General features: G+C 36.5%; 1 protein-coding gene across 3 annotated transcripts; it reads left to right on the top strand.

Moving 5' to 3' along the window:
* On the top strand, positions 1-26,779 carry LOC149838478 (mitochondrial pyruvate carrier 1). 3 transcript variants are annotated; one of them, XM_090006613.1, is made up of 5 exons: positions 1-97; positions 5,404-5,526; positions 6,739-6,793; positions 6,882-7,017; positions 26,536-26,779. In XM_090006613.1, the coding sequence occupies exons 2-5, from the start codon at positions 5,434-5,436 to the stop codon at positions 26,570-26,572; spliced, it is 321 nt and encodes a 106-aa protein (XP_089862739.1). In that variant the 5' UTR covers positions 1-97; positions 5,404-5,433; the 3' UTR covers positions 26,573-26,779. The 3 variants fall into 3 exon arrangements, with proteins under 3 accessions (XP_089862739.1, XP_089862742.1, XP_089862741.1); XM_090006615.1 differs by lacking the exon at positions 1-97 and adding an exon at positions 156-903; XM_090006616.1 differs by lacking the exon at positions 26,536-26,779 and having other exon boundaries at positions 6,882-7,021.
* The last annotated feature ends 831 nt before the right edge of the window (positions 26,780-27,610 follow it).

The following is a 27,610-nucleotide window of genomic DNA, read 5'->3' as shown; positions in this document are numbered from 1 at the left end:
GGGAAGGGTTGGCCCAAATCAGTTGAAGAGTCGGGGCACACCGCGTCCGTTGTTGGGGACGTCTGGTTTCTCACCCAACCCTTCAAAGGAAGCAAAGGTCAACCACTTGATCGTCATCCCTCTTCCCATATGTCTTGTGCCCAAGTGAAACTTTTGCTGCTTTTATGATCTGGGAATCGTTTTTAAGTGTTTTTCTGATGTTGGGGTTGATAGTTTCCTCTTCCCCATCTTGAACTTTTGGTTTTAGATTGAATCTGTTGATGCCGTCTTTGTTATTCTTACCACTTGATCCTCATCCCTCTGCACATATCTCTTGTGCCCAATTGAAATTTTTGCTGCTTTTATGATCTGGGCATCGTGCTTAAGTGTTTTTCTGCAGTTGGGGTTGATGGTTCCTCTTCCCCATCTTGAACTTTTGGTTTTAGATTGAATTTGTTGATGCCGTCTTTGTTATTTTTACACATATTGACTTTTTTTTTTATGAAATCTAGAATTTTTGGTTTTTGATTGAATCTGTTGATGCCGTCTTTTTTATTCTTACTCAAATTGACATTTTTTTTTTGTGAAATCTAGGAATTTTGGTTTTAGATTGAATCTGTTGATGATGCCATCCTTGTTATTGTATTCATATTGATCAAGAAGCTGTCTCACGCGATTCTATGTGTGATTCTTTTGTTTTTCTTTGATGGGTATCATTTTTGTTGCGTTGTGTTTGTGAACTGAATTATGGGTTTTGTTGGTTGAGGTTAGACTTTTGATTGGTCACCTTTGCTCATGTTCTGAGTGCCTTTTAGGGCTGTTCCCTGCGCTTTTGTGGATTCATTGGTGGCAGGATGGGCCTGCCAACTCCATCAGGCTCTATATTTTCGGGCTTTGATTTGGATGCTATGATACTTGGATTTGGTATCCCTTCACCATGCATTCCTTTGTTGGTTGTGCTATTTTGAGTTCAACATGATTTTTATGGTGGGGTTTTCCGTGAATTTTGTGCTCCTGAATTTGTGCTACCTTTTGGAGTGGAGACAATCTGAAATGGTACTTGCAAAATATTTGGTTTAATAGAGAAATTTTACTATGTAAACTAACGGTTAGTACTTGGCTGGCAGAATATTGAACTGATTAGTCGTGAAATCATGTTTATATTCCTGTAGTCTTATGATTGATGGTCTCTTGAAGTGTATTCTGGAAATGCATCAGGCTTAAATGTTTCTTTTTGTATATCAATTTTTTTATTGTGGTTCAGTACTTCAAAGCGATTATAGTGTATAGTCTGTTGACTTCCTTTACTGGGTGTGATGGATTTAGAGTCTTGTGACCTGGTTCCTATTCACCTAATGGCTTATCGACTAATACCACACACATCACGTCACAGCAAATTTTGTGATTCATGATCACACCACACTGGTCTGGTCAAGTATGTGCTATATTAACCAATTGAAGATGTAATCGAGAATCTTAATGAACATTTAATACCTTATGTTTCTATGCATTTTAGAGCAGGAAATAAATCAGTTGATCTCAAATTGTTTACAGTTGCATAAATAGATTACTTTTATACGCTAAAGTTGATCTGATAAAACTGAGCAGAACTTAGCATATGCTAAGTTCAAGTAACTTATAAGGAAAATGCACAAAAGATGGCAAAGGATGCAGTAGGACTTTCTTACATATATAATGAATGTGATCAGCTGATCATTGAATTTTACGTAGTCTAATCAATTTCTTCAAACTGTGTAATATCAAGATTAGAATAGCAAAAGAATTTGATTTTCTTCCTTTTATACAACGTTATTCTTGAAGTTATTTGCATGCTTTGAATAAGAAGAAACAGGGAGATGCATGGTACCTGGACATTTACAATAGATGGTCTGAAACTGTTTGTGGAGCAACTTTGTAGCATTCTACTTAAACTCACTGATTGTTTGCATCAAATGATTAATGTTAATCAGGAGTGCAACACAGAAATAAGAAGTCATGTTTTAGCAAAATAACCTGGATACAAACATATAACGACATGTTTTAGCAAAATGACCTTGGATATGAAGGGGTTCCTTTTGGATCTCATTGAAAACATGGTAGTGAAGGTATGAAAATATATATTTTGCCTTATTATTTGGAAAACTGTGACTTGAGAACACTATCACCGATATATTGAAAATATCGCGATATTATCGGCTATTTCAAGGTAGCTGATAATATCGGGAATATATCATGATATTTTCAAAATATCGCCAGAAGACAAAATATTGCTATTTTTTTAGATTTTTTTTTTATATTTTAAGTTTGCATTTCTTATTTTTTTGCTGTCACAGGGATTCGTCCAGCAGGGTGCCCCCGCGTCGACGCGACACAACGCGACTCGGGTGCGGGTGCGGCACCCGGTGCGGTCAAGCCGACCCTGGGTGCAGTCAACGCACCTAGGGTCATAAATGTCCAAAACTGGACTTTAAAAAAAATACTGTTAAAAATTAGTGTTACTGCTGTTAACTGTTAATATCAGAGTTACCGGAAGCGCCTAGCTAAAAGGGGAAGCGCGCTTCGGAAGCGCGGAACGTCGCGCTTCCGAAGCGTGGGGGGAAGCGTCCCCCTTTTTTGGGAAGCGCATCCCCCTTTTTTGGGAAGCGCGCTTCCCTTTAATGGGGGACGCGTTTCCCTTTAATGGGGGACGCGCTTCCCTTTAATGGGAAGCACGCTTCCCCCTCGCTTCCCCCACGCTTCCCCTGTTTTTTCAATTTTTTTTGTATTTTTTATTTTTTATTTTTATTTTTTTCGCTTCCCCCTCGCTTCCGAGACGCTTCCTATGTCGCTTCCGAGACGCTTCCTAGGTCGCTTCCGAGACACTTCCCGAATCGCTCCTAAGTGGTCCCCCGCTTCCTAAAATTTTGAAAGTGCCTCGCTTCCCGTATCGCTTCCCGCTCCCGCTTCCTCAACTGGCAACCATGGTTAATATATATATATATATATATATATATATATATATATATATATATATATATATATATATATATATATATATATATATATATATATATATACCCTCCCACACCCAAGTTTTTTTAACGTGCCGCATCGCCGCACCCGCACCCACACCCAGAGTTACCGGAAGCTTCTTAGGTAGGTGGGAAGCTCGCTTCCCGGAAACTCGCTTCGGAAGCGCGATACTCCTCGCTTCCGAAACTTCATGGGAAGCTCGATTCCCCCACGCTTCTTCTATGCTTTTCATATACATGGTTTATGCATGCTATATACTTTTCTCACGTTTCTTTTCATCTTTTTCATGTATTTTCTCTCACACTTTCACTCACTTTTCATGTACTTTCTTTAAATTGGTAACCAACATTGATAGATTTTAACAAAAAATTTAACTCTTTTCCAGAAAAATCATGAAATATAAGAATGATCAATTTTATTTTAGTTTTTATTTGTTTCTTCTTTGATTCCATATTGCTTCATTTTTTATTCATATTTTGCTTTTAAATTGAAACTTCGCTTCCCGCTTCGTATACATTTTAAAATGCCTCCCTTCTCACTTCCGCTTCCCGTATCGTTTCTCGCTTCCGCTTCCTAGTTTGGCAACCTTGCCCACACCTATGTGACATAGTTTTTTTGTTTATTTTATATTTTAAAACCTTTAAAACATGTTTATTTATATTTTTGAAAGAAAAATAATGCAAAACTTATTATTTTCTTTGCTTTTTTGTTGTTATTTATATTTTTTTCAATTTTTTAAACTCCAGAGATTTTCCCAAGATATTCCCGAGATTTATCAACTTTTGAAAATCTCTCCGAGAAATATCCTCGCCGAGAAATTACCTTTAACGATACATGTGCTTGAGAATAATGCATATAACAAAACGCCTGCACCTTATATATAGATTTAGTGAGTGTACTCTATAGTTTAGCAGGAGTATGTATCTCCAGCTTCCACTGGATATTTGTATGTTGGCTTGCATGTATAATAGGATGCTCTCAGCATCATCCTTGTATACCTCTACAAATGCATTGCTAGAAATTCTTTAGGAATGAAGGATATATACTAAATACTTTGAGAATATATGGAACACCGTATCTCAATGTGAAATCTTTAACAGGAATGTTTTGTCTAAACAATATTTGGGCCTTAGACATAGTTAAACCTGTGTTACATGGTCAACATTGTGTCACTAATTTTATTTGTGATTATATATAATTTTGATCCTTTATTTTAGATATTTTTTGAATTTGTTGTTGATTTTGTTTATTTCAGTTTCCAACCTGGATTTGTTATTTGATGTCTATTAATCATAATGGCTTAGAATTGCTTAAGATGTGCACTTTTAAAATTTATTCTTTATTGCTTTAGATTGTGAATTTTGAATGCACATGATCTCAAACATATCATTCACTAATTCATACTTGTGCACATGTGTGTGAATTCATACTTGTGCACATGCTAGTTTTATGAAACCTCCTTGTAAAATCATGTAACTATTATATCCTGTGTCTGTTCCCATGTCGATGCGTCTACGTGACAGCTTTTAACTACCATTTGAAGCTACTCCTTGCCATGTAGTAGAGTTTCAAAACTAATTGGCTGCAATGTTACCTATAGAAATCTGGCTTCTGGGTAATTCTTTAGTTTGAAATTTGAATGAGTTATCGTAATATATTATGAGTTTGTAGTCTACCAACTTGTCCAAACACGTGCACACAAAAGTGTATTCACAATATGAATAGAGAACAGGAGAAGTTTAAACGGCTGTGTATGGAGGAGATAAAACAGTAAACATGTGCATAATGATGGATGTAAAGTATGACCATAAACATCCTTGTGGGTTAATAAATGTCCTCTAAGTATATGAATATTATGGTTTTAACACATAGTCACCTGTATTGTTCAAGGTGATTTCTCAGCAAGGGTTGTTCTTGGAGATATTTTCAAAAAGTGATTTTTCTCCGGAAAAACTCAGAAGCTAGAAATTGAAAAGAATGTAAATAATAATAAGAAAGATAGGAAATAATAGGTTTTCTGTTATTTTTCTTGCAAAAAATATAAAGAAACGAGTTTTGTAGTTTTTTAAAATACATAAGAAACCAAAAATAGAAAAACTGAACTTAAAATATAAAAAAATAATAAAGTTTTAAAAAACACAAAAATATCATGATAATTGCACGATATTTTGCTGTTATTATCGTCCTAGCTGAAATTTCTGATGATATCGCTATTTTTTTTCAATATATCGGCGATACCGATGACTATGCTTTAACATTATCATCATTGCTATGTATCTGGTTCAATTTTTATGCCATAAAAGATGAAGGCAATTTTTTTTTTTAAGTATTTATTCCTGTGGCTTTTCTTCTCTCAACTTTGAGATGTATCCAAACAGAAAATACATGACTCTAGCTATCTTGTTTATTCAGGTTACAACAGGAACAACAAGCTAGTCATACATGTCTGCCTGGAGAGCTTTTTTGAATAGTCCTGTGGGACCCAAGACGACTCACTTTTGGGGCCCTGTTGCGAACTGGGGTTTTGTTATAGCAGTATGGCTCTTAACCTCAATCACCTTTTTCTTGTAAAATGTTGACAAAAGTATGGTGTTTTGTGCATAATTTTTTCTTGCCTTGACATTGTATTTGTGATGGTCTGTATAGCTGCCCCCTGGTTTTTCATCTCAGAAAATGGAAGCTGATGCCTTTACATTCTAGATATTTTTAGGATTATAAATGCTTCCACATTTTTATTAGTCTTAAAACTAACCATGATGTACACCTAACACAAAAAGAGATTTTCAGAAAGGTGAATTTGTGTTTTTGGTTCTCTATAGGGCAGAGGTCCAATTATAGCCATGTGATGCTTATACCTTGAAGCCTCATGGAGTGTTCCATTATAGTGTTAAAATATATAATACACCCCAAGAGTTGCTTGTCCATTTTTTGTGGGGTATTTTTTTCATAAGAGAGGTTTTTATCTTTTGCTGCTAGATATTAAAAGTTTTTTGTTGAATTTTTTCTAATTTCTCCTGTCTTGTTTTATTTTTCTTTTTTGAAGAATGGGGTTGTAGGGTCCTATTAATCCTATTGATCCAAGTCCCACTTACTGTTACTAACTTACTAGTATTTTTGAAAATCTGGATATTTGATACCTCAGTGGTTGGTGTGTTGCTTTTTATCTTGTAGTTTACCTTTATTTTTAGTTTATATTCTTTTTGATGTGTGACTAATTAATATTTTTAACATTTTCGTTATTAATATCAGATTCTTTATTATATTTGTTATGCATTTGCCTAGCAGTACAGCGATTCCCGTTAATTTTATTCATCATTTTAGCTTTTTTTGCTTGTTTGTGATTGTTCTTTATGTATAGGCTAGATAGGAATAGTCCTGGTGGGTTCTAACCTGAGACCGTTGGTTTAGATAGTCGATATTCCTTTGTGAGTTTTACAACAATAATAGGTACTTCTATCTGTGGTCAAAAGGTTGTCATTTGGTGCTCTTTTAATTTCTTGGCTTGAGTGTCTTTCCTTTCCGCATTTTGAGTTTTTTATCTTAAAAATCTTCTTAGTTAATGTGTTAAACAACTAATGTACATATTTAAAATTTAATATTAGCTTAAGCTAGGTATCAGTTAATGCATTTGAGCTTATGATGAAGTCTGGGGATATGTTTAATAGCCTGACCTGACACCATTATAGCTTGAGAATATATTAAAGATGATCCGTCACCTAAGTGATAAAAAGGTGGATGATTGTGCAGGGTTTGGTGGATACACAAAAGCCTCCAGAAATGATCTCTGGAAACATGACAGCAGGTTAAAACATCTTATGTATGAGCATTGAATATTCAATCTTTGTAGTAAGAGAATGAATCAATTCTCACTTCTATTCTTCGTGTTCTAGCAATGTGCGTGTATTCTGGACTATTCATGAGGTTCGCGTGGATGGTGCAACCCCGCAATTATCTGCTTCTTGCTTGTCATGTTTCTAATGAAACAGTCCAACTCTATCAGCTCTCTCGGTGGGCAAGAGTGCAAGGGTAATTTTTTCAGAGTGAATCAGAACTATTGCCTTCAAATTCCTTTGGATATGTAGTTAAATGGAGTTTTTTTGTTTCATTTATGCACTTTTGGATCTTTTTATGATTATATTTTGGTGTGCATATTCTCATGGTATTTGCTTTCTTGGGGATGATTTATTTGCATCATTTTCTAACATTCTTGTTGTGTGGCCTTCTCTTTTTAAGTGATTTACTTGCTCGTGGGCATTGAGGCTAGTTGAATGCTACTAAGACATTGAACATGACATAAATCTTTTCCTAGTGCTTCCACAGCTTATAATTAAGAGATAACTGAATGATGTTTATTATGTTGGAAAAATATCTTATATTGAAATAGTGATGCGCTATAAATCTTTATTATTTATGGACAATCTCAGAAAATAAAAAGAGACATCTTTTTCACGCTATGGTCTCTAGTAGATTTTCCTTCCTCAGTATTTTTTTTTCTATATACCTTTATTTTTGCAACAGTCTTAAGATAACTAAGTTACTAACCATATTGATATTGATTCCCTAGCTATTGCGCAAAGGGAATTTTGCAGTATTTATGAAGGGACATATAATTTATGGCATGCTATATACTACTGTAGCATATTACAATTATTTATTTAAGATGCATGGTGCATAATTGCATATTGGTACTCCAATGTATTTCTCCTGTTGAGTCAGAATAAGTTTTTTCCAGATCCTCTCTTTCAAATGGAAAGTGATAGAATTGGAAAGTAATAGTCAATCTTCTAAAATTTATCATTTAAGGTACAATTGGTTGCAATCAGTGTTATTAAAAACGCGCCTCAAAGCGCAAAAAGCGTGCCTCGCCTCAAGGCGAGGGCCTTTGTGCCTTGAGGCGCAGGTACAAAGCGCAATACCCGTGAGGTGTGCGCCTCATAGGCCTTGAGGCGCACGCCTTGAGGCGACGCGCACCTCAGACTGAGGCGCACACCGCCTCTGTCATCGCTGGCTTGAACGTGATGTGTATCATCAACGAGCCCACCACCACTGCTATCGCCTACGGTCTAGACAAGAAGGCCACGAGCGCTGGCGAGAAGAATGTCCTCATCTTCGATCTCAGCGACGGTACCTTCGATGTCTCTCTTCTCACCATTGAAGAGGGTATCTTCGAGCTCAAGTCCACGGCGGGAGACACCCATCTTGGTGGGGAGGACTTCGACAACCGGATGGTGAACCACTTTGTTCAGGAGTTCAAGAGGAAGCATAAGAAAGATATTACCGGCAACCCCCAACCCAGCAGTGTCTTCTCCCGCCGGAACTTGTCCACCCACGAGTTGGACGCCTGCCGGAGGTCAGCCACCGCCGACGGCACGTTCGGATCTGACCTATCCATCGTCAGCGTCGCCCTCACCTTCCCGATCACCTTCATCGTCTCCCTCGTGTACTCCTCATCTGCTGCCACCGCCGCTGGTGGTTTCCCTAGCAGCAGCAACAGGGCTGCCGCCGCTGCTGTCGTTGTCGTCGTCGTCGTCGTGAGGAGGGTTCACCGGGTTAGGCGAGTGGCCGAGGCGGTTGGGCGCAGGAGGGCGCGGTGGAGGTTGATTGTCCACTTCCCCTGCTATGGTTGGGCGCGAGCATTCCTTAAGCTGTGAGCAGGGCTCAACGGGTCAGGCTTGTATCGAGTGCCCGACCCGATCTGAATCTGAACCTTAATGTAAATTACCCTAATAATATTCAGGTAGTGCAAAACGGGTTTGGGTTATGATTTTTGCCGGGTATGAATCCAAGTAATATGTGTTTTGAGTAAAAATAAATTTATGAAATTATGCAGGTCTGAGTTTGATATTCCATTATCGTGACTGGGCAAAAACTGAACCCAACAATTTATTATATGGGCTGGTTTGGGTATACTCTGGGTTGAGTACCCAACCTGTTGATAGCCCTAATTGTGAGCGAAGTTGTCAGTGGATCGGGTTCAGGTTGAATCCATTTTGTAATTGAAACTGAAAGAGGAATTGAGGAAGTGCATGGGCTGTCAATATTATGTCAGATATCCAATCCATTCTGGGTGTATCTGAATTCAACCAAACAAAGTATAGTTGGCTCCTAGTAGGGTTGGGACTCAGCTCGTCGTTCAATGTAAGAAGTAGTGTCACAAATCTCGTAATTTTCTTGGCAAAGAAAACACAATAATTTTTGACAAAAAATTGTTTTATGAAAATTCGTTTGTTTTTCTGCAGTTCCTGCGCAGAATAATACGTTTGTTTTTCTCATATTTTTCAGTATTTATTTGAGATTTTTTTATTTCCTGTTGGTTGTTGCTTCATCAATAAAGATTTTATTTATTTATTTATAATTTTAGATATTTTTTATAGTTTAAAAAAAAAACTTTGAGGCTTACGCTTTACGGCTCGAGGCTTACGCCTCGCCTCAGATTTTGGTGGAGCGCCTCGCTACGCCTCAACGCTTTTCACAACACTGGTTGCAATAAAGTATTGCAATATTATCAAATACTGAGCAATGCTCCAATATTGCTTCACAGGTGGCAATATGTAAAACTTATATATTTGGTTTAATGTTGCAACCATAGATAGGGATGCACAACGAGCCGAGCTAGCTCGGGCTTGTCTCGGGCCTGACCTATTTAAGCTCGGCTCGAACTCGTTCGAAAAAATAAATGAGCCGAGCTTCAACAAGGGTTCAGGCTCTGTACACGTAAACGAGCCAAGCTTGAACAAGCTCGGTAAACCCGATTAAGGTCGGCTCACATGGTTATAAAAAAATTAGATTTATATATGTACATATTTTGTTCATAATATTAATAGTTAATAGAAAGAAGGGTCTTACCCTAATGGATAAGTCATTGGTCATCTTTGGAAGTGGCATGGGTTCAAATCCCACCATTTTCCTCTCTTTCAAAACAGCATTTTACACAATTTTTAAAAAGTTTAAAAACTTTTTTAAAATAAAGGTTTTCAGCTCTAGCCAAGTCGAGCTGAACTGAGTGCCATGCTCGAGCTCGACTCGAGTCGATCCCGAGCCATGGTTGTTCAAGCTTGAGCCGAGCCAGACCAAGCTCGGATCGAGCCCGGCTTGTGTACATCCCTACTTGTAGAAGTGCATGCCTCTTCTTTCTCTTTTGCCTCCCCCCACCCCAGAAAAAAACTACCTTCTCTCTTTCTCTCTCTCTCTCTCTACATAAACATCTTAACGTTATAATGTAATAAATATGAAAATGATAGCTAAAATCATCATTTTAAGATTCTGATGTATTGATTTTTGTAAATGCTTAAGAATATTTTAAAAAACATTGGTATATTCTTGGCTAGATGACTGTGGGTAATACCTATAGTGTTTGTGAAACAAATTTTGGATTTCCAATGGTTGGCTCCAGAAACTAGTTATGGAAGTTGAGAAAGAAAAGTGGTAGCAGCCTTGAAGGAGAAGAAATGTGATGCTGACACAAAACAAACTGATTCCAATGGAGCAAGTATATAAGCAAGAGAATTGGGTTAGAGAGTGTTAGTTGAGGGGCAGGATCTTAGAGTCTTTAGGTAGGAGAACAAATTGATCCCAACTTTATTTACTGAGATATAACAAGTGTGGGACTCTCTAGCATTGATTGAGTCTAATGAGAGATGTGTAAATTGCAAGGATTACAAAGCTTGTTTGGAGTTGGATAACAAGGTAAAAGAGAGTTATGTGATAGAGTTACTTATGGCACTACGATCCGAATATGATAATGTGCAGAGTGCTATACTCTATGAGCCACTCTCCCTACTCTCACTCGGACTCTTTTAAAGCTTGTGGTTGAGCAGACAAAGGTGAAGTCTGATCATGAGAGGTATTGGTATTGGTTGCCACTAGACAGAGTTCAGGACATGGAGGTGACATGAGCAATGTGAGGTGCCAGTATTGCAAGGAATTATTAGGGCACATGAAGAACAATTGTCCAACCCTTGAGTAGAAAAGATTTAGATATCTTTCTAGTTCTTCCTCTATACCTGGTGCTGCTATGGGAGAGAAGAGTTCTATTAGACAGGAGACATATCATTCCGCAGCAGTTACCTCCTCAACTCCTTAATAGGTTGCTCACTCTCAACTTCTAGAGGAGATGCAATAGTTCATCAGCTTCTAGCACAAGTTTTATCATCTTCTCATGAATCTACTATTTTTGGTACTGCCTTCACGAGTATTTCGAACATTCATTCTTGTTGGTTGATAGATGATTCTAATGTGTCACACGGACTCGGCTAGGGGGTCGATGCACCCGCATCAACATGCCCCAACACGGGTGCGGACACGGACACGGACACGGGGCAGACACAGTTAACCAAGTGTCAGACTTGGTAAACGCACCGGGGCCGAGTCCGTCCACATTTTGTACTCGGTCAACTTTGACCGAGTCTATTTTTGTTCATTTTAGGGCAAAAAACTAAAAAATCATTTTTTATATATTTTTAAATATATATATATATATAGTCAGACTGTGTGCATAGTCACAGATTGTGCACTTTTTTTTAAAAATATATATAAATATATATAGCCGAGTCTCCGTGTCCAAAATTTTTGAAATTCTGCCACACCCGTGTCGCACCCGCACCCATGTGACATAGATTCTAACCAATTATAGGCCATGTGGTGGTACTTTTCGCACCACCAATGGATCCATTATCAATGTATCAAAAATTGGCTCTATTACTTCATCTTTTGATCCTAATTCCAAGTTACATATTGATGATGCATACTTTGTTCCTTCTCTTGTTATGAATTTAATCTCAATTGGACAAATCACAAGCACAAAGTGCAAACAATGGCTGCAAAGAGACTAAATGTGCACAAGCACAAGTCTTCAAAGAGACAACACACAATCCGATCAATGGCAAATACATAAGATCACAAGAGGTACTAATGAACACATGCAAAAGATCACAAAAAACATAAAATAATAATCTTTTATTGATGTATAATGCTTAGGAAAAGCATGAACAAAAAGGGAAGCAGATCAGGTCATGCTTAACATGAGTGTTTTTGCTCATGCCGACATCGTGGCCATCCGATTTGCATTTTAAAAAGCTCAAAAGTCAACAAAACCACGTGGCATTCATACAAAATGCAAACAGACGGCCACGATGTCGGCATGAGCAAAAACGCTCATGTTCAGCATGACCTGATCTGCTTCCAAACAAAAGGAGGTGACAAGAGGTCCCGCATATACAACAAATGAGGCTAAAGGAGCTCCCATAGAGTCGTTGGGAGCTCCTAATGGCTATAAATATAGCCATTGGGATGCTTCCCAATGACTCTATGGACAAAAGTCCATAGTGCCCTTGGTCTTTGGTGAAAAGACCAAAACAAGAAAAATAAATAAATAAACAAAAATCTGTCCCTAGAGGACAGAACCTATTACAAGAGAAAAAGACCAAAAATACCCCTAAAGGGCATTACCTATTACAATACCAAAAAAAAATATTATATATACATATAGATGTATATATACTTATATACATAAGACAAAAATACATACACAAATATATATATATACACCCTCCCTCAAACTGATGGCGAGATTACCGAAAGTTTGAAAATACAAAAAATAAAGGGAAGGAACCAAGTCTTCATTGTTAATCTCCACCAAATGCCTTCATCGACTATATCCATCTTCGTGATGTGATCCATCAAAAATAGAATTTCTTTGTCAACCTATATCATCTTTAAGAACCGACTTAGAGAACAAGAATACATGTTCTAACTACACAAAGGGAGATATCATAACTAAATAGTTATTAAAAGAAAAAGTTTTAACGAAATAGTAAAAAAATAGGTATAGGATACATGTGTATAGTTACAAAACAAATATATTTTAAACAATAATAACTCAAATTAATTCATATATATATATATATATATATATATATATATATATATATATATATATATATATATATATATATATATATATATATATATGATGGTTGAGTTCGCCAACAATACATAGAGGTATTATAAACTAAACAATTTTAAAAGCAAGTCAGATATGCACCTTAAGCAATAATTTTTAAGATATCCACAACATTAGCAACAATTCAAGCAAGGTATAATAGCCATTAAGATAAACACCAGGGATATACTTCAAAAAGAATTTTTAAGAATGTCTCATTTTGACAATCATATAAAAACAACATATTTTTCAAGGTAACATAAATTCTTAACATAGTGGAATTTTGATCCCTTAAGTCGAAAAGACAAGTACATATTAGACATAAAATAAAAAATTTTGCAATAATGTCCCAAAGGCTTAGGTAAACATTTCAAATAAAGATACAATTCATCAAAAAGCCCAACATGTATATTAAATGTAAGAGCTCAAAGTTGCTCACAACAAAAGAAGAATTAATTATATTCATAAAAAAATGCAAGATAATCAACATGCAATTAAAACATATTTAATGCACATAATGATGCATGATAATTTTTCAATGGATAACCTTGTTCCATACAAGGGCAAACGAGCAGTCAAAAAGATTAGAAATTACATGGAGAGATTTTAAAACTCCCACACACAACAAATCATTGACAAAATAAATGTTATTTGCAAATCTCAACACCAGCCCACCTCTTTGACTACCAATTCAATATCCTCGAAATTCAAGTGTATCAGCGCACATGACAAGAGATCAAACACAAATGTCAACAATAACCATACCAGTGATGATGTACCAAAAATATCGACTATTTAAACTGACAATAAATACCAACTACAACTACAAGATGTGCACATCCCTCACCTCACAAATGATTGTAAAACTACAATCAAACAAAATATCTTATCCAACAAAAAAATCACTCAAATAAGAGGAAAGAGTGAAGAAAACAAGATAAAGCAAAAATACTTGTAATGAAACAAACTGATGTCAAAAAGCAAGAAGATTTGAAAACAATATTCAAATCAAAGCAATGCATTTTGCAATGATATGAGATTTAATCCATATGGACCAATATAATCCCAAGCAAATAACAATTGAGCCATCACTAATAAAGATCAATACGAGCATCCAATAAACAACAAAGACTAAATAAGCAATTTGAGTGATACAACTCACTTATAATCAGAGGTCAATCAACTGTCAGCCAGAGCCAAACAAGTGCCAACACAACACTCATAAACTTGGCAATCTATACTGATAATAAGATAAAGGTGCACACATAACTCACCCCAACAACTAACTCTTAAGCAATTAAGCAATACAACTCACTCATAGAACCAAAGGTCAATCAACTGTCAATCAGAGACAAAATAAGTGTCAATACTGTAAGAAAGTATGCAGAAAGGTATAACAAGAATGCTTAATGCATTTACACGGTCCAATGAATGGACAAACCCAAACCCACAATGGAGAATATAGAAATAGTCCACTGAGGGACAACACAAAAAGCCTTCAAAGAGGCAACACATAAAAATATATGAGCTTTATTGAATGAGGGCTTGAAAAGCCATGAAGAATACAAGGGGAGCAACCCCTATTTATACACAAAGAGGAGTGAAAAAGGAGAGGCCAAAAGGGGCTCCCCATAGAGACGTTGGGAGCCCCCAACGATCACATTTGTGATCGTTGGAGGCCCAACGACTCTATGTGGGGCCCCACTTGCGTGAAATACAAAACATAAAATAAACTAATTCTAAAATAAATAAATGGTTGTTTTCTAAAAACAACTATGTAGCTATGCAAAATGACAGAATTACCCCTATCGGGTATTGCGCACACACACACACACATACACACACACACACACACACACACACACACACACACATATATATATATATATATATATATATACGAGTACATGTATTTTAACACTCATAAACTTGACAATCTATACTAACAATAAGATAGAGGTGCACACATAACTCACCCCAACAATTAACTGGCTCCACAACATTTAAGCCAAATAAGCAATTGAGTAATACAACTCATTTATAGAATCAGAGGTCAATCAACTGTCCGTCAGAGCCAAAACACGTGTGATGCAACTTTTCGTGGAAGTATTTTTAAAAGATATTTTTCAATGAAAATCGTTTATGCAAACTGTGCATCAAATCTTAAATTTTCAATTCACACTAGTGGTGAAGTGCGGGTTGAACACAGGGAACATGTTTAAAAGCTTTTGTACTCCACACAATGACAAATCTTTATTGCCTTAAGAAAAAGAACAAATAAAACGTTCTACCCTATTATTATAGTCGAGAAGAAATAAAAATTATTGCAACCCAATTAAATTAAATGGGCAGTGGCCCCCAAAAAAATGAAAATAAAGAAAAGCAAAAAGCTGCAGGGCTCCTTCTTGCTCGGTCTAGCTTTCTTTTTGCTTCGCACGGGCACGACCCTAGCGATGACCCTTCCTTCGCACACTTGAATCCACCTGCAAAACACACAAAACACGCAAAACAAAATACACGCACCAACTGGGCTTCCCAATGTAACTAAGGTTAGTTTGCACCAATTAAAAATAATCAACTCTACAAAATTGCAGAAAGAATTCAACTATGTTTCATACCTAACGAAATTAGAACCTAACCTATCATGCAATGCTAAAATAAAAAGACTGACTAACATGAATTAATGCAGAGGACGCAGAAACAATCATGCAAACTTGATGACAGTAAATTGCAAGATCAGCTGAAAGACATGATCATGCTGATCACTCTGGAACTCGTGATTTGGTCCAACAACGTGCTTAATACTCACGCTGTCCTGCTGGCACAATGATCAAGAAAATAGAAATTTATCTTCACTCGCAACTCTGGTCACACCAACGCTAAAGATGGGCTGATCAAACATGCAAGTCAGCGTGCGACAACAGACCAGTTAGATCAACGTGCATGATCTGCTGCTCTCGCTGAAAACCCAGCAGAAAGAAAACAATCCTGAACAGACTCAAATCTGGGTTGCTAAACCCCAAACCCACTGTAAAAAAAAATTATGCGCAGATTGGTTCTGCAAGCTCCCGATGGCGTGGGCCGAGTTCTGCAGACGCACGTAGATTTGATCTGATCACTTAAGGATCTCAGATCTTGATCCCCCGCGTCAGCGTGAACAGGCCAACACATGTGATCTGCTAATCACGCAAATATGTGTGATCTGCTGATCACGTTGAGCAAAAAAAATTGATGTGACCTGATCTGGTCGATTGTGACGACGGATCAGATCACAGCATCAATCAATACTAAACCCACACAGATCAGCCTGCACCAGTTCACAACGGACCGGAACAACGTCGGTCTAAGGAAATCTAACCAAATCTGTCAACGATGACAGATCTAGTATGAATTTCCCCCAAACCAAACTGTACTGCACGTCCACTAAAAAAAACAAAAAAACAAAATGAACTTAACAAAATAAAACTGGCTATATGATGCTGAAATAAATTTTGTGCTATTCTAAGTGCAAAGAAACTGCAGAAATTGAACTACGCTATATGCAACGAATAAATGGATATCATGCTATGCAATATGCAATGCTGAAACAAGCTTTATGCATTCGATGAAATAAATAAAAATCTAATCTAAATGCGAAAAAGTAAAGAAACGAGGGAGAAGAAGCGTACCTGGGAGTCACTTCCGACGAAGGGGTTGGGAGAAGAAGTGGTCGTTCTCCGAGGTAGCATGCGCACTCCGATGAACGAGAAAAGTACCCCGACGAGAGAAGGGAAAGAAGAAAGGAAGAAATAGGAGAAAGAAGATAGAAGAACAGAGGGATAACTAGCAGTAGAGAAAGAGAAGAGAGAGGAGAGAGGAGAGAGGAGAGAGGAGAGAGGAGAGAGGGGCGGCGTGTTTTTCAAGAGAAGACACCCCCCTCTCTTTAGTTAATACTATTTATAATAACAATTAGGTTAAAAAAATATTTTCTAAAGAACTCTACCTATATTTACTAAATTCATAAAACTACCTTTCTGAAAATTATTTTTCAAAAGAAAGGCTGTTGCAAAAAATCAAATTTCCAAAAACCACTCAGGTGAGATTCATTTTGTGTGATTTTTCCTTTTTTTGGAGAACTAATTAATACCCTGCCAAAAGTCAATAAACAGAGGTTTTTAAATCTATTTTTGCAATTAATCATGCACGTACGTATGCATAAAAATTATGCATGATCAATGTTGTTAGACTTCTCCAAAATCGATGAACAGGAAACTGTAAAGAGGAAAGAGAATGAGGCTACAACTTATCACATTTTTCCTTAATGGAAAAATCGTGATCTCTTCCTTTTAATATATGAAACAAAACCTAATACATGGTTTTTACAAGTAACCCTAATAAGTTACAAGTATTTACAAGTATGTCCAATATATGTTGGACATGTTACATAAAATTAGTTTGGATTCGGATCCAGATCCAAAACTTAAAAACAAATATAAATACATGATATCTGCCCTGTCTAATAGTTCCCCTCAAAATCATGCACAATGTGCTCTTTAGGAACCAAAAACGACACTTTGTGAGTTTCTTAGTGAGCAAATCGGCCACTTGGTCTTCTGTTCTAACATAATGAGGCTCAATCTCTTTTTCCTCAATCTTCGATCTGATAAAATGCTGATCAATCTCAATGTGCTTGGTCTTGCTGTGATGAATAGCCTGTCCCACAATTCTTTTGCTGAACACTCGTCTGGAATTCCCACCAATACTTTTTGAGAGATAGTGAAAATAATAAAAGCAACTGCAGCTTGATCACGCTTTATCCAATTCTCGTATTGAGGATTTGGAATTTGTTGTATAAAATCAGTCTCATTTCCATCCTTAGTTTCTTGTATGATAAATTCTGGAGGAGCTGAAATTGATCCATTTAGATGTCCAACTCTACCTTGACTTTTAATGAATGGAAGAATTTGTCTTTTTCAGATAAAAAAATTTGAATTGGTAAGTTTTTCAGAAATGAGTTGGCCAAGAAAATTAGATGAGAAAAATGACTGAGGAAGAATCCATGACCTTAAAATGTTTGGCGTGTGCAATCAAGATGAAAAAATTTCACATATCACGATGCAACAAATAAGACTCGTCTCCTTTTTTTTCTTTTTTTAATAGGAGAAAGCTCGAGTATTCAACGTGAATGGGAAAAGTCAGATTTGATATAGAGATCTAATCTGATTTCATCGAGGAAGTGAAAATAAAATTGCACACAACAGTAATGAATACGAAGAGTAACAAGTGAAAAGCAAATTAAGGAAGAAGAACAACCATCAGATCTGATGCACAAATCTGGGAAATACCGTGAGGTGTCAGATCAGTCACACAGATCCGATGAACAGACCCGATCCGGTGAACAAACCCGATATGAAGAGATCAACAAGAATGAAAGGGACTCGACCCAAATCAGTTTGATACAAGTTTGAGAAAAAAATATTGTAAAACTGATTTGAGGAAGAAAAAGATTGTCGCGAAACTGATTTGGGTAAAAAAAAGGGCTCGACCCAAATCAGTTTGACGCAAATCTGGAAAAGAAATGTTGTGAAACTAATTTGACGCAAACCAGAAGACTGAAATCAGTTTGACGCAAATCAGTTTGATGCAAAATAATGATCAGACATCAAATCTGAATGAAAAAGGAGGTCAGATGTCAGATCTGATCTGTGTATCAGATATGAATAAAAAGATTAATAAGAACAAGAATCTAGAGAAGAAGAAATAGAAAACAGAATATTAAGGATGAGATACAGAAAGGAAAAGATGCAGAACAATAGAAGATTAGAGAGAAGATAAGAAAGGAAATAAAATCTCTTAGAGACACACCTGCTGGAAAAACTTTCAACCCTCGTATCAGACTCGCTCTGATACCATGTTAGAATTCTCCAAAATCGATGAACAGGAAACTGTAGAGAGGAAAGAGAATGAGATTGCAACTAATCACGTTTTTCCTTAATGAAAAAATCATGATCTCTTCCTTTTAATATATGAAACAAAACCTAATACATGGTTTTTACAAGTAACCCTAATAAGTTACAAGTATTTACAAGTATGTCCAATATATGTTGGACATGTTACATAAACGTAGTTTGGATCCGGATCCAAAACTTAAAAACAAATACAAATACACGATATCTGCCTTGTCTAATAAACGTGTCAATACAACACTCATAAACTTGACAATCTATTCTGAATGTATTGACACGTTGACTTGTCAGAATAGATTGTCAAATATGAGAATAGATTGTCAATACTTAGTTAGGTGTACACATAACTCGTAAACTTGAGTTGTCAATACAACACTCGTAAACTTGACTTGTCAGAATAGATTATCAAGTTTACGAGTGTTGTATTGTCAAGAAAAATACTCATTTTTCTCATATTTGAACATTTGACAATCTATTCTGACAATCTATTCTGAAAAATACTCAGTTAGGTGTACACATAACTCACCCCAACATCTAACTCTGACTCTACAATACCGTGGTGCACACAACTCAACTTGAAAAGGCCACACAATCATAATGGATCTATCGAATAGAAGAGTGATGGACTAAGCCAAACAAAGAGGCAAAAAAGGAAATCCTAGAAAGACACGTTCCAAGGAACAAGAATCGATTTGACAAAAATTTTAAATCAAGTGAAGTACAAAACGAACAATAGAATGCATATTTTAACAAATAACCCCATATACCCAAGGGAAGTCAATCATTTGCTAATTAACACTCATAAAACAAATGTGATTTCAAAAAAGTTTTAGGCAATAGCAAATAAATGTTCAAATATGAGAAAAATGAGTATTTTTCTTATGCATAATGCATGAGATAGACAACTCAAGTAAAATTACCAAAATATTTAAGATACATGCCAAGTCAAGATCTCCCTTGAATTGAAGCCATACGTCGATCATTCTTTCTTCACGAGGCATAAATTAGAACCAAGGAGTCCCAAAAACTCTTAGAGGCAAAATACCAAGAAAATTTTCTTGGCTCTGATACCATGTAATGAAATAAGCAGAAAGTTTAATTACAATGTGCACAAGCACAAATATAAATTATTTGGTTTTGGCAGAGTTCTATATCTTGTGGGCAATACCACTTTGGTTCAAGAAGAGCTAACTCTTCCCATAATCTCGACAAGCCATTGTAGTATTATCTAATACTCTTGTCTCTTTGAACCATATTTCTAACTTTGATTTGTAGATTGCACACATGTGCAATATCTTTAAGAGAATACATTCTCTTAAGGTAATCCCGTGCATCATTTGCATGCTCAAACTTTGCAATGCTTGAGCATTTCTTTATGTCAACGCTTATTATGAGCTAAGACATGATCTTGGCACGTCCCATTCTCCGTTCCTTCAACTTTTTTTCGTAAGTGAAGCTGACTTTAATTCTTTCTACTTCCGTAAGAGGTATTTCTTACTTTTTTTCATCTTTTGTAAGGATTAGGGTAGGTTCAAAAACGGTCTCATCTAGTAATCCCCATAATTCTTTTCTCCATATAAGATGCTTTATGATTGAAGCCCATGTGACATAGTTGAAATCGTTGAGTTTGATGGGCTTAATGGCGACATTATTGTTGTCATCCATTTTACAATTTTGGGAAGGAAGAGATAAAGAGGAGAAGAAAGAGGGCAAATGCAAAAAAAAAAAGCGATAAAAAAGAGGATAATACAAAGACACTAAGGCATACACAATCACAAAGTGCAAACAATGTCTACAAAAAGCCTAAATGTGCACAAGCACAAGTCCTCAAAGGGACAACACACAATCCAATCAATGGAAAATATATAAGACCACAAGAGGTACTAATGAACACATGCAAAAGAACACAAAAAACATAAAATAATAATATTTTATTGATGTAGAATGCTTAGGAAAAGCATGAACAAAAGGAAGGGATGAGAGGTCCCGTATATACAGCAAATGGTGCTAAGGGAGCTCCCATAGAGTCATTGGGAGCTCCCAACGTCTCTATGGAAAAAAGTCCATAGTGCCCTTGGTCTTTAGTGAAAAGACCAAAACAAGAAAAATAAATAAAAAACAAAAATATGTCCCTAGAGGACAAAACCTATTACAAGAGAAAAATACCAAAATGCCCCTAGAGGGCATTACCTATTACAATACCAAAAAAGTATATTATATATATAGTAATATATATATATATATATATATAGTAATGCGCTCGTTCTGCCCTGTTAGTTCCATTCAATTTTTTTTGCTCAAAAATACAATTTTTCATCAAAAAAACATGTTCCAAGAGTCAATTTCCACTAAATCAAGCATGCTAAACACATCTAACGGTTCAGATCTATCATATCAGTTGTCACGATCTTTTTGCTAAGAACTGTGTGGTGCCTAGGATGCGGACTAGGCAAGCCTGTAGAGTGGAAGTGACTCGGAGCAACGCGAGGCGGTGCGTCTGGAGACAACACCAATGAGCGGAAGCGACGCATGGGAGACAACTCTTTAAGGCCTCCACGTGGGAGCAGATGCCCAATCAGTGCTCACAACACTTGGGAGGCAGCTGTTGAGGGCCACCGCATAGGAGCGCCCAATCAGTGCTCACAACACTTCTGAGGCCCAACGAGGCTAGAGGCTCATGGGCAAGAAACAACCTTGGGAGGGATGACCACACGCGAAGCCACAAACAAACTATGGGGCCTAACGGGGCAAAACAAGAAAAGAGAGCCTAATATGTTCAGTTCTCTCTCTCTCTCTATATATATATATATATTAACAGTTGTTATATGCAAGATCGATATACAATGAAGAGGATTGGGACTGGTCATGGATGGGGACACCTCTACTACATTATATAGATAGCCTTAACTTGGGGTCTGAGAAGGTGGTGGAGTCTAGCCTTGCAGCTATAGTTTTGGATTCTTTAGCGTGTGTCAATGTGGTATCAACCATTGGGTCATGTTTTGACTTCCAGACTTTAGTACATTTTGTCTAGAGATCTATGGGGAGAGTCTGGTGTTTTATAATATGATCAAGTCAGATGTTGTGAGAGTTGCAGGCTGACAAAGGGTTTTCCTTCAATGGAGGTTGTGTATTCCAATCCCTTTGATCTTGTACATTCTGATGGTTGGGAGTATTCTCTTGTGAGTCTATGGAGGGTCCATTATACTTTTTCACTTTTATAGATATTTGTATAAAAATCATATGGATATATTTCATGAAATATAGAAGTAATTTACCTAATTTTTTTTATAAAGTTTTGCATATCCAAAACAGAATGCTATTGTATAAAGAAAGAATAGATACATTCTAGAAGCCCCTAGAGTTCTTTTATTTGCTAGTTGTGTATCCAAGGTGTATTGAGCTAAAGCTGTGAGGGTACTAGTTCATGATTAATTGTATGCCATCGAGGGTCATTAGTATTATGAATCAATGTCAAAGAAAATATGGAGTTTATGGAAGAAAGGCCATATTTCTGTTTGAGAAAAAAATGTTGGATATACACTTGATTTCTCATTTTTTGTTCCCTTTCCTGAAAATATAGAAGCGGAGAAGGAGAGTACAATTATGACTATAGTAGGAGAACACCTGGAGTTGCACTCATGTCATTTTATGAGCAACACACTTACAAAATGGAGGATCCTCCTTGACCAAGTCCAAATTCTCCTCCTATTGATTTTGAACAAAGAGTCAGGGATACTCCACTCCTGGTACATCGTAGTTCTCGACCTTCGGTTCCATTTACTTGTTTGTCTCATGAATCTTTTTCTGCCACTCACCAAGCTTTTCTTGCTTTGATTCATTCCTACTATAAACCTAAAACCTATGAGGAAGCTGTTTCTGATCCAAAGTGACAATAAGCTATGAGGGAGGAGTTGAATGCTTTAGAAAGGATGAAGGCTTGGGAGTTAGTGAAATTACCAAAAGAGAAAAATATAGTGGGATGCTAGTGGGTGTATAAGGTGAAGACTCAAGCCGATGAGACACCAAAATGATATAAAGCAGGACTTGTAGCTTAGGGTTACAACCAAAAATACTGAATAGACTTTACAAAGACTTTTGTGTTGGTGGCACATATGACTACAAGAAACTTGTTGGCAGTTGCTGCAATGAGAATGTGGGACTTGTGGCAGTTGTATGTCAAAAATGTGTTCTTAAATGATGATCTTGAGGAAGTACATAAGGAATTGCCATAAGTAGTGAAAGTTTCATAAGGAAGAGTGTGCAAGCCCAAGCTTGCATTGTGTGGTTTAAACCAAGCACCCCGAACGTGGTTTGAAAAATTTAGTCTTGCAGTTAAAAGTCTTGGGTTTATATAGAGTTTCCATGATCCTCATTATTTGTTTATATGTCTAATTCTAACCTTTGTCTGTTGTTACTTTATATGGCTGGTATGATTATTGTTGGTGATGATATTCATATTATTGAAGCTATAAAGAGATTGGCTAAAAAAAATTGAGATGAATGATTTGGTAAGACTAAAATACTTTTAGGGCTTGAAGTGGCACACTAAAAAAGGAGCTATCCAATTACTTAGGATAGGCATGCAGCTGACTTGCTAGCCAAGTCTAGACTGGTAGATGACATTAAGCATGTGGATTCTCCCATAGAAGTAAATGCAAAGTTAAAACATGATGATAGTGTTGAGTCAGAAGATCCTCTTATATATAGATAGCTGGTAAGAAGTTTGATTTACCTGACTGTATCCAGAGCAAGTATCACTTATGTAGTTCATGTGGTGAGCCAGTCCATGAGTGCACTCAGTTCAGTGCACTTGACAGTTGTTCATAGAATTATTCGATATATTCAGGATACCATTCATTATGTGTTTTTTTTTGCCTCATCAAAGTTAGAGTTGAGAGCATACTGTGATTCAGATTTTAGTGGGTCCTTCAAAGAGAGGACATTCTACTTTAGGATTTTGTATTTTCTTGGGTGATTCGTTGATATTGTGGAAGAGCAAAAAGCAGTAAGAATAGCTCTATCGACCACAAAAGCTGAGTATAGAGCCATAGCTCAAACCATGACTGAGATAATTTCGCTTTAGATGGTTGCTTGAAGATATGGGAGTCAAGATATCTGGAGGAACTATGTTATATTATGATAATTGGAGTGCAGTCTACATAACCAAGAATCCAAAATTTCATGAGCGTACAAAATATATTGATTGATTGCCATTTTACTAGGACATATTTAGATGGAATCATTTCATTAGCCTATAGTGGGACTGGTAAGCAAATCGCTGACTTTACAAAGCTTCTGTCCACTTCTCTTTTCAGGACATTTCTCACCAAAGTCGGGGCCATTATCCTTGTATCATCTTGAGTTTGATGGGGAGTGTTAGTATACTGTTATATAAACTTTGTATTGTATTTAAAGCATGTCAAAGTTATATAGTCAATTCTCTCCTGTTTTAGCTACTTAATGTCTTCTTGTAAGATCCCCATGCTGTAAGGATATTTGTGTTCAAGAAAAGAATGTAAAAGAAAAGGATTTGACCCCTATATGTTGTAACCCAACCCTAATAGAAATTTACAAAGCATTTTTCTCTCTTGCTTCTTCTTGCTTTCTCCTCTTGCTAATATCTGAAAAACAAACTTCCCACCTATCTAAAGGGCTTATGGTGACTCTGGTCTGGCGACCATTAATATAGATCAAATTGGTTAAGGGTGAACTCAAGATGTGATGCTTGAACCTGAAGTGTCTTATGCAAGGTACATGATAGGAGGTAAGAGGTCCAACTTATAAACAAATGCTCATACCATTTAAAATGTCTAGATTGTGTAACTCATTTAGATAATGCTTATATAGGTCATGTTTAGATACATGGGCATGAATATCGAAAATGACTTGGACTTTTAACGTTGATACCATGGACATAGATAGCCATGTATTAGTGATCAACTTCAATAACCTCAAACAAATTTGAGCATGGGATGATGGTGGGAATGGTGAGCTGAAAACCAAGAACAGCACAGACACACAAAAATGTGTGTGTGTGAAGTGGAAAACAGGTATTGTTTTTCTTTTTCTCATCAGACAGATATCCTTAAGACTTGGACAGAAGAGGTCTCCATGGATGTCCATGTCCATATGCTCAAGAAACACTAGACAAGCATCATGTCATAGACATGCATATCCAAAACATGTCTACAATGGATTCAACACAGATTAATGGCTAAATCATAACCATGCATTTATATTTGAAGGTCTACCTGTTCTAAATTGGTCATTTTGTATTTTAGTTTTTAAGGGGACTTGTTTATAAGTGGGATAGCATTTGCTACCCTCGTGGGTATGGAAACCCCTAGCTGGAACTCATAGAGGGAGGTTGTTTTGACCAAATCTGACCTCATAGATGTGTTCAGCAGGGTCAAAATAGTAGAAATTGACCCTTGATCATAGTTTTTCAATGTAAAAATATGTTTTTTTGAGGTTTGAAAATTTGGTACATTGTAGGCTGTTGATTTTTCAGCCCTCATAAAATCTGACATATACATCAGAAAAACATGATTGAAACGTCAGTTTCTACTAAAGTTAATATGTGGATCACATCTGGAGGACAGATGTGCAAAAAAACTGAAAAAAATAAATAAAAATATTACATTTTTTCACTAGGGGCTTCCTTACCCACGAGGGTAGCAAATATTACCCCTTTGTAAGTCTCTCTCTCTCTCTCTCTCTGGAATTGCCCATAGGTGCTGCATTTTTGCTTAAATGGATGTAGCTTGAGAATTTGAGTCCATTTGTGGGTATAGTTTGTAAGCCTCAATAACTAGGTGTAGGGTATAAGAAATTGAATGAAAGTTTTGTGCTATTGATTGTTATTATCAGTTTCTTTATTGATTATAACCATAGTCACCTGTATCGTTAAAGGTAATTTCTTGGCGCGGAGATATTTTCAAAAAGTGATTTTTCTCATAAAAAACTTGGAAGCTTTTAAAATTGAAGAATACAATTAATAATAAGAAAAATAGGAAACAATAGGTTTTATATTATTTTTCTTGCAAAAATATAAAGAAACAAGTTTTAAAAGTTTTTAAAATACAAAAGAAACCAACAAATTGAAAAACTGAACTTAAAATATATAAAAATAAGAATTTCTTAAAAAATATCACAAAAATATTGTGATAATATTATGATATTATCATGATATTTTGCTGATTTTATCGGCAATATTGCATTATTTTCAAAATATCGGTGATATAGGTGACAATGATTATAGCTACCATTCCTGTTACGTTTCAGATTGAGGTAGTTAGGTTGGCAGTAGTTTAGATAGTAGCTGTTCTGTTGAAATGGGATTCAATGCCATTTAGTTTGATCCCTTTTAGACTTCATGTTCATGTCTTTCAGTTGCACTCTCACTCTTGGTTTCCAGGTATGCATTTTGTGCCTGGTATGCCTGGTTGCATTTCTCTTTCCATGCTTTTCTGATTTCATTATCAAGTACTTTCTAGCAATGCACTTGGTAGGAAGTTGGTTCATACTGTCAGTGAAATAGATTTAGGGACTGACGCTTGAGATGGAGTGTGCATGGATTTTTCTTGTTTTTTCCTTGGTTTCTTTTGATTTGTCTTCTCTAAATATATTTTGTTTTCCATGTTCTTCCCCTGCCAGATACCTTGAGAAGAAAGAAGAAGTTAACAATCAGTAGCTTTATCAGGAACCAGTGAAGTGACTTGTGGAACTCGTCACATTAACAGTGGCATTTTACGCTTGTGTTCCACCTGAACAAAAGTACATTAATGACATTTGAGCAATTTGTGCTTGATTTTGTCAATCTGGACATAATATTGAAGTTTCTGGCTTTCATGTATGCTAAATAAATGCATATTTTTGAGGAATTATCTTTTCTAAATAATTGCATTCCCTCATGCCTTATAGTTTGTTCACTAGTCACTGAACACACACACACACACGGCTGCATATACTTGTTCCATTATAACAATAAAAACAGAGATCAGGTGCAATGTAATTGCGCAAAAAAGGTGCTGCCTCATCTCCTTGCTCGACACGGGTTGCTGGCCTAACAAAACATGTCAACTACTGGTAAACTTTTGTGGGACTTGCAAGCTGAACCGGATACATGGTGACCACAGCCCATGGGAGCAGCACCTTCTTTTTGCATGGTATGTGAAGGATGAGCTCACCTCTTTTATCCCATCATCATCAGAGGCAATAAAGTCTGCATCTGCACATACCAAACAAATTAAACAGGTAAACAGGTTCTTGTGAATTTTTCAGAAGGGAGTTGGCTGGTTATTAAATGCCTAAATGAAGGCCTGAATCTACGTGCAAACTAAGATTTGATTAAGTATGAAGATCATTGCATTTGGATTCAGTTTCGATTCTGCCAGCCGACACACCCTGGGATCTCACAGTTGCAGGTTTGCATCTTGTTTTGATCAAATCTAACCCCGAAGGATGATCTACATGCTCTATTTAGTTAAGATTGGCATTTGAATTTCTGGAACCGAACCTTCCTACAGGATTTTTCATACGATAAAAGATTAGTGGCAAATGGTGGAATTTTATGATTTGAAACGTCATACTTTTGTGTCAAAAAACATGATCCAAGGGTTGATTCCTACAAAATTGACCATGCTTAATCTATCTATGGGGTCAAATTTAATCAAAACAAAGTGCAACAGTGTGAACCAAAGATGGGTATGACCACGGGGTGTGACTGGAT

The sequence above is a fragment of the Nuphar pumila genome, chromosome 5 (assembly GCF_984573655.1).
Source record: "Nuphar pumila chromosome 5, dmNupPumi1.hap1.1, whole genome shotgun sequence".
In the NCBI taxonomy this organism is placed as follows: Eukaryota; Viridiplantae; Streptophyta; class Magnoliopsida; order Nymphaeales; family Nymphaeaceae; genus Nuphar; species Nuphar pumila.
This window is presented reverse-complemented; position numbering and strand designations above follow the sequence as displayed.